Source organism: Somniosus microcephalus, chromosome 9 (genome assembly GCF_052327205.1).
Source record: "Somniosus microcephalus isolate GS21.2 chromosome 9, FLI_Smic_1.0, whole genome shotgun sequence".
Lineage (NCBI taxonomy): Eukaryota > Metazoa > Chordata > Chondrichthyes > Squaliformes > Somniosidae > Somniosus > Somniosus microcephalus.
The window spans coordinates 153178952-153187626 of record NC_140995.1 but is presented as its reverse complement, the minus strand read 5'-3'; the positions used below and the strand labels follow the sequence as shown (position 1 = coordinate 153187626).

At 46.2% G+C, this 8675-nt stretch overlaps 1 protein-coding gene across 1 annotated transcript in view; it reads left to right on the top strand.

Annotated features, from left to right (window-relative positions):
* The first annotated feature begins 385 nt into the window (after positions 1-385).
* Positions 386-8675, top strand: part of kcnk3a (potassium channel, subfamily K, member 3a) — a 127512-nt gene continuing 119222 nt past the window's right edge. Inside the window, exon 1 of the mRNA XM_085997403.1 lies at positions 386-1351. Coding sequence (XP_085853529.1) covers positions 1069-1351 — 283 coding nt within the window. The 5' untranslated portion in view covers positions 386-1068. The remainder of the gene's footprint in view (positions 1352-8675) is intronic.

The window sequence follows — 8675 nt, the reverse complement described above, 5'->3', positions numbered from 1 at the left end:
GGTGCAAAACACAAGTCCCCGCCCTATAGATAGAGCAATGCATATTACTCTCGAATGCTGAGCAAAGCCTTACACATAAGTGCGTAAATTTACGATTGTAATAGTTAATAGGAATCAAAATAATCGCCAGTAATTTTAAAGTCCGTTCACATATAAACAACGAGTCCCATGCATAAAAACGAATCTCACGCACTCTAGCGAATAACGTTAATAACGCCCTGTGAGGCACGGGCATTAATTATGAAAACCTACGGTGCAGTTTATTATCCGGTATTTTTTTTCTATTCTTAGCTAACTAAAGGTTAAAAATACCCAACACTAAGCAATATTCAGGCACACACGGAGCCGACGATGCTCTTGTTTAACGAGCACTGGCGAAGTGGTGCTGAAGGATAGCTGGAAGCGCGCGGAGTCCAATTACAGACTCCAGCCCGGCACTTCAGATATGCGAGGAAGTGTGAGTGGAAACAATAATCACATCGATGCATTTTTTATTACCTCTGACTAATGATTGACATCACATATGATCACACGATGTTTATTGGTCAATTACGTGCATTTCTCGGATTACGACTTTCGAATGTAGCATCCGCCCAACCAATCGCCAACATTTCAGCCTTTCACTCTGGAAAACGAAGGCAAATAGTTCCTTTCAAAGGTGTAAAACCCATGCGGCATTGTGTACGCATCCGTATTCAAAATCCACGCTTTGGGGTGGGGGGTGGGAGGTGATCTGGAGATCCACTTTAATAGCTTTGCAACAGCTTACAGCTGCAATCGTAACACATCAATTTCCCTTCGATGCTTCTATATTTCCCAGCACAGGCACGTATGCAGTTGAGTGTTCGTGCCTTTTCCACAACTGCCCTGGTGTGAGTCAGCTCTCCCCCCCAACCTATCCTTCCCCTAATATGGCCAGCAACAGCAGCAGCAGCGCGTAGGCGTGGCGACATGGCTCGGCGGTGCTGAAAGACAGCTCCCAGCGCCGAGGGTGTGGGTCTGCTGCTCCGCCGCGATCTCCAGTCTTCTTCTGTGCACCATGAGTCCAGCGGCTCCCGCAGCGGCGCCATGAAGCGCCAGAACGTGCGGACCCTCGCCCTCATTGTCTGCACCTTCACCTACCTGCTGGTCGGAGCCGCCGTCTTCGATGCTCTGGAGTCCAAGCAGGAGACCTCGGAGAAGAAGAACCTGGAAGAAAGGAGGTTCGAGCTCATGACCAAATACAACCTGAGCGAGAAGAAATACGAGGAACTCGAGCTGGTTGTCCTGAAACTCAAGCCGCATAAAGCTGGGGTCCAGTGGAAATTCGCTGGTTCTTTCTATTTCGCCATCACTGTGATCACAACTATCGGTGGGTGTTATTTCCCCCCCCCCCCCCCCCGTATTACAGACCTGCACTTTTCTTTCTGCATTTATATAATTGATTAGTTAAGATAAATAATAGAGAAATCGTGGAAATAAAAAAGCTGATCTATCGGACCGCGTCTTGGCGCTGTTTTACTCAGAAGTTAATACCTGTAGCAGTTTAAAATATTAATTTCATAACATTTGTTTTAGTTCAAGGTTTTCTGTAGTAGTTTGTAAAGACATAGTGATGGAAGTAAAGTTTCAAGGTTTAAACATGTTACACAATTCCATGCACTAAATATCCACAATACACGGTAGGAATGTTTTCGTGACATCTCTGTCAAATAGGGATCTTTTGTATTTAAGCTCCAGCGCAGGGTACGATAGTCCGGAGTAACTGGTTCTGTCTGACCAATTTAGGAAGTTAGAATATCAAATTCATTCGCCTGCTGTAAGCCGCGGCGTCTCTTTATACATAATTCTTGCCATCAAGCCTAGGAATGTTAAAATGATGGGAATTGTTTTCTTCCAGGGGAAAGGAAATCGTGGAAATCGCTAAAATTATTTACGCTGAACACATTAACAAAGTCGTTTCCTTGAAATATTTTATCATTCAGTATGTGGGAATCCAGATATTTTCAACTGTTTGAACTGTGATTATTTATTAAACGTTGGGGAATTTGGAAAATAAGAGTCTAAACGGGGTAGAGGGGCAAAGGAACCTCGGGACACGGATTCACAAATCAATAAAAGTGCCAATGCAGGTTAACAACGTCATTTTAAAAAATCAAGCAAAACACTGGGGTTCATTTCTAGAGGGATAGAATTGAAAAGCAGAGAACTTATGTCAAACTTGTATCGAACCTTAGTTAGACCACACTTAGAATACTGTGCACAGTTCTGGTCTCCATATTACAAAAAGGATATAGAAGCACTGGAGTACAAAAAAGATTTACAAGGATGATACCAGAACTGAAAGGTTAGAACTGTCAGGAAAGACTTGAACAGGCTGGGGCTCTTTTCTCTAGAGAAGAGAAGACTGAGAGGTGACCTGATAGCGGTCTTTAAAATTATGAAGGGGTTTGATAGGGTAGACCTGGAGGAGATGTTTCCACTTGTGGGGGAATTCAAAACTAGGGATCATAAATATAAGATCGTCACTAACAAATCCAATAAGGAATTCAGGATGAACTTCTTTACCCAGAGAGCGGTGAGGCAAATAGCATAGGATGCTAGATAAATACATGAGGGAAAAAGGAATAGAAGGTTACGCTGATAAGGTTAGATGAAGTAGGATGGGAGGAGGCTCGTGTGGAGCATAAACACTGGCACAGATCAGTTTGGCTGAATGGCCTGTTTCTGGGTTGTAAATTCTATGTAAATCTATGCAATTTGCTTCAGTTGTCATCGGGACCCTACATTGGTGTCGAGCCTTCAGGTATCTGGGTCCTACTCCCTGGAACTACCTCCCCACCATTTTCTCCACCTTTGGAAACCTTCTCTAAATCCATCTCTTCAACCAAGTTTTAGTTCACCCTCCTAATCTTCCCCTTCCTGGCTTGACATCTATCTTTTTATGCCTATTTGTGAAGTGCCTTGGCACATTCCTATTATATATATTACATCAATGCAATTTGATGTTGCTGTTGTTGTTGTTTAGTGATGATCCATATTTTTAAGGGTGTGTAAATTAGGTGTAGGTTCAATTTGCTTGTATTGCTCTTCTGCAATATTTTCAGAAGCTCTGCCCATTTTAGCAACTGCTTAATCCAAGTGCATGTCATGTTAAATTGGAAAGCTGTCAGCTTTGTGAAAAATTGACTATTTATTTTGTTTGGACAGGTGCTATCTGTTACAAGTGATCAGATGGGCTATTTTTAACTGCTTTATTATACAGTTATTGTAACTTATTTTAGCTGTTTTATTTAGATGTGCCTGCTCTTATTCTGATAGTTCTCTATAGTTATTATGAATGAAAGGTGCAGAAAGTGATAAAAATTAAAATTTCTGTATAACTGTGGAATCCAATATCCAAATTAATAGTGAAGGTATCGGGGATAAGCATTGACTTCCACCCAAAATGGACACAAAGTCATCAGAGCAGCTGTGTGCACACCTATAGCTAGCACCGGGAGGCCCAAACCACTTTCCGGTTTGGTCCTCATTCAAATGCTGCCGATGAGCTAGGATGCACCAAACGGGTGCCCCTCTGCAGCTCGCTGGGTGCAGGGGGGCAGGAAATCTGCTGGCTCCCACGCTGAGCTGGCTAACAGGCTGGATGTTGAGCTGGAATATTTTTGTGAGCCCACTATTGCTCCTCCTGGCCCTTATCTAAAAATATTAAACATTTCTTCAGCTGTGTTTTTGAATGGCCTCCAGCAATCCCATTAAGGACTGTTACCAGGAAATATGTGTTCCATTAATTATTACATTTGTTTTTCTCATTTTTATGAGACGTGGGCGTCGCTGGCAAGGCCAGCATTTATTGCCCATCCCTAGTTGCCCTTGAGAAGGTGGTGGTGAGCCGCCGCCTTGAACTGCTGCAGTCCGTGTGGTGAAGGTACTCTCACAGAGCTGTTTGGTAGGGAGTTCCAGGATTTTGACCTAGCGACGATGAAGGATCGGTGATATACTTCTAAGTCAGGATGATGTGTGATTTGGAGGGCTACGTGGAGGTGGTGGTGTTCCCATGTGTCTGCTGCCCTTGTCTTTCTAGGTGGAAAAGGTCGCGGGTTTGGGAGGTGCTGCCGAAGAAGCCTTGGCGAGTTGCTGCAGTGCATCTTGTAGATGGTACACACTGCAGCCACGGTACACCGGTGGTGGAGTGAGTGGATGTTTAAGGTGGTAGAGAGGGTGCCAATCAAGCGGGCTGCTTTGTCCTGGATGGTGTTGAGCTTCTTGAGTGTTGTTGCAGCTGCACTCATCCAGGCAAGTGGAGAGTATTCCATCACACTCCTTACTTGTGCCTTGTAGATGGTAGAAAGGCTTTGGGGAGTCAGGAGGTGAGACACTCGCTGCAGAATACCTAGCCTCTGACCTGCTCTTGTTGCCACAGTATTTATGTGGCAACATGCCTATGTAACCAGAGCTTTTCCCGTGTCCATTTACATGCGCACTTTGGCTGCCACTCTGGACCCGAGCCATTTAATACTTTTCCACTTTTTTCCCCTATTTTCCATTTCTCTCGATCCCTCCCTGACTACTCTCTCCTGTTGTCATGCCTTCTTTCATCTCTCCTCTCTTGGATACTCTGCCGTCCCAAATCCTTCATTACTCTTTGACCTTACCATTCTCCTGCTGCCGACCCAGGCTTGATTCCCCCTTAGATAAGCCTATAGCTTCCCACTGTGCCTCTCCTGGCATCCTACGAAGGGCCCATTGAGGCGCTTGCCGTTGCCGCCTTACGAGCAGCAACCCCAACTGTCTCATCCCACTCTCTCGCCAACCTTCCAGCCCAGTGCGCCCACTGGGGGTAAATCTTGCAAATCTCTTCCCCATCCAACTCAACCCCACCCCCCGCCCAGCGCTGACCCTGTGAACGTTGGCAGTGGGGCAGCCATCACCGACTCTCTCTGCATCTCCCTCCAGAATATCCATTCACTTGCGAACAAGGCCCTTGCCATCCATGAGATTATTGTGGATGATTGCATCATCATCATGGCCCTGACATAATCTTGGTTGAGGGGTGATGACACCTTACCCTTAAATGAAGCCTCCCTGCCTCGCTATACCTTCCACCACTTGCCCTGCTCAGACTTCCATGGTGGCGGTGTGGCTCTTATCACCAAATCACACCTTGGTCAGTCCCCTACTCCTCTGGCATTTTCTCCTCCTTTGAGCATCTCACCTTATTCCATCCATCTCACTTCTCATTTAAAATTCTTGTTCTCTACGGCCCACCCAAGTACCATAAAATATTATTACCTCCTCCCTTAGCCTTTGCACTGAACGACTTCTCATCCTTGGTGATTTCAACCTCCTGCTCAATTCATCATGCTCTCTCTCCTCTGAGTTCACTAGCCTCCTATCCTCCCTTAATCTCTCCCTCCATGTAAACTCCCCAACTCATATTCATGGCTACCCCCTTGACCTTGCTATCTCTCGTGGCCTCGCTACTCCCATCGTGTCAATTGCAGATAAGGCCATCTCTGACCACTTCCTCGTATTGCTCTCCACCCACATCCCCCTTCCACCCTTGTCTTGTCCATGAGACCCACTTCCTGCTCCCTCAACCCTATTCCCACCAAACTGCTGATCACCCAACTTCCTTTTCTGGCTCCCATGTTAGCTGACATTGTTAATGGTTCTCTCTCCTTAGGTACTGACCCACTCTCCCTCAAATCTGCCGTCATCACCTCTCTCAAAAACCAACCATTGACCACTCCATCCTTGCAAACTACTGCCCCATCTCCAACCTCCCTTTCCTCTCAAGTCCTTGAAAGTGTTGTCGTCTCCAAAATCCGTGCCCATCTTTCCCCCAATTCCATGTTTGAACCCCTGCAATCAGGTTTCCGTCCTTGCCACAGTAATGAAATGGCTCTCGACAAAGTCACAAATGACATGCTTTGTGACTGTGACAAAGATAAACTATCACTCCTCATCCTTCTTGACTTGTCTGCAGCCTTTGACACGGTTGACCTTATCCATCCTTCTCCAATGCCTCTCCACTGTTGTCCAGCTGGGTGGGACTCCACTCGCCTGGTTCCATTCTTATCTATCTAATCGTAGCCAGAGAATCATCTGCAACAGCTTCTCTTCCCGCTCCTGCATCGTTACCTCTGGTGTCCCCCAAGGATCTATACTTGGCCCCCTCCTATTTCTTATCTACATGTTGCCTCTTGGCAACATCATCCGAAAACACAGCATTAGTTTCCACATGTACACTGACGACACCCAGCTCTACCTCACTACCACTTCTCTTGACCCCTCCACGATCTCTAAATTGTCAGACTGCTTGTTTGACATCCAGTCCTGGATGAGCAGAAATTTTCTCCAATTAAATATTGGGAAGACTGAAGCTATTGTTTTTGGTCCCCGCCACAAACTCCGTTTCCTAGCCACTAACTCCATTCCTCTTCCTAACATCTGCCTGAGGCTGAACCACACTGTTCGCAACTTGGGTGTCATATTTGACCCTGAAATGAGCTCCCGACCACACATCCGCAGCATAACTAAGACCGCCTATTTTCACCTCAGTAACATCACCCATCTCTGCCCTTGCCTCAGCTCATCTGTTGCTGAAACCCTCATCCATGCCTTTGTTACCTCTAGACTTGACTATTCAATGCACTCCTGGCTGGCCTCCCACATTCTACCCTACATAAACTTGAGGTCATCCAAAACTCATCTGCCCGTGTCCTAACTCGCACCAAGTCCCGTTCGCCCATCACCCCTGTGCTTGCGGACCTACATTGGCTCCCCTTTAAGCAATGCCTCGATTTAAAAATTCTCATCCTTGTTTTCAAATCCCTCCATGGCCTCGTCCCTCCCTATATCTGTAATCTCCTTCAGCCCCACAACCCCTCGAGATATCTGCGCTCCTCTAATTATGCCCTCTTGAGCATCCCTCATTATAATCGCTCAACCATTGGTGGCAATGCCTTCTGTTGCCTAGGCCCTAAGCTCTGGAATTCCCTGCCTAAACCTCTCCACCTCACTACCTCTCTTTCCTCCTATAAGACGCTCCTGATAACCTACCTCTTTGACCAAGCTTTTGGTCACCTGTCCTAATTTCTCCTTATGTGGCTCGGTGTCAAATGTTTTGTCTTTTAATACTCCTGTGAAGTGCCTTGGGACGTTTTACTACGTTAAAGGCACTATATAAATACAAGTTGTTGTTGCTGGTTAGGCCACTCAACGCCTGGTACAAATGGGCAGAGCACACACTCTTCCTGTTTGCACCTAAAAATCGCACTCGGAGTCCTACATCCAGCATAGAATACCACTTTGCATATTTAATCAGCTTCCCACCAGAAGCAGGCAGGTTTGCTGCTGGTCCATTTACAAGCCCGTCTCAAAATTGCATCAGGCAGACATTGGGCATCAGCGGTGAAGCTGAGAAGCTCCCCCTCCCAAAAATGCAAGGGCAGAGGTGTCAATGGTGTGTTTTTTGAGGAGGGGATGATGAAGGCAGATTTGAAAGTGAGGGAAACAGTACGTAAGGAGAGAGAGCTGTTTATAATATTAGCTAGCATGGAGCCCAGGAGGGGAAGTTGGGTTGTCAATAGTTTAGTGGGAATAGAGTTGAGAGAGCAGGAGGTGGGCCGGTTCGAAAAAGTAAGGGTTTTACTGGGGACAAGGGCATCAAAGGCAGAGGTGATGGTGTGATTGAGCAGATTAATAGCTGTGGAAGTATTGTGCCGAATGGAGGGCCAAAGGCTAGATATTTGGGAGTTTTAAAGTGCTGTTGTAAGTGACTTGGGGGAGAGTTGTTTCTGGAGGCAGATGCAGTGGGATTGGAATGGGAAAAGGGGATGTGAGTGATGAGGGTTACAAGGAAATGATCAGAGATGGCCTTGTCTGTGATTGAGATGATGGGAACATAAGAAGTAGGAGCAGGAGTAGGCCATATGGCCCCTCGGAATAGAGAGGCCATGTGAGATGGCAAGGTCCAGGGGGTGGCTGTGAGTATGAGTAAGAGAATTTATATGAAGGAAAGATAGGAAGGCAGTGAACTCAGAGGAGTGCAGGCAAGGTGAGTTGAGATGGAGTTTGAAATCACAGAGGATGAGAAGTCGCTCAGTGCAGAAGCTGAGGGGGTAAAGGAGTGAGGATATCTTAGTGTGAAACTTGGGGTGGGGCTTGGGTGCGGGGGTAGAAATTGAGAATTTTAAAGGAGAGGTGAGAGGTGGAACAAGGTTTGGTGCTCAAAGGAGGAAAAGGTGCCTGAGGAGTAGGGAGATATAACACCCGCCACCATGGCTGTTTGGGTGGGGTGCTGGTGGAAGGTATACCAGGCGGGGGGTTCAGTAAGAGGCAGGATGTCATCACCTATGAGCCAAGTTTCCGTCAAGGCCATACCACAACGTGTCACGGAGCCAGGTGTTGCACTGTGACTGTTACGTTTTCTGGTTCAATTTCTTAAAGAAAAAGAGTATTAAAAATACAAATCATTGAATTAAAAGCACACCCACATGCATACATACAGACACACCTGTACACACAATAACATCCACACCAGCAATAGAATTACTCAAAATTCAGTCTGTGAAAACGTTAAAATCCTCATCAGTCACATCAGTCAGTCTGAAGTTTGCAAAGCATAAAGAAAGACTTGCATTTATAGAGCATCTTTCACAACCTCAGGATGTCCCAAAGTGCTTCACAGC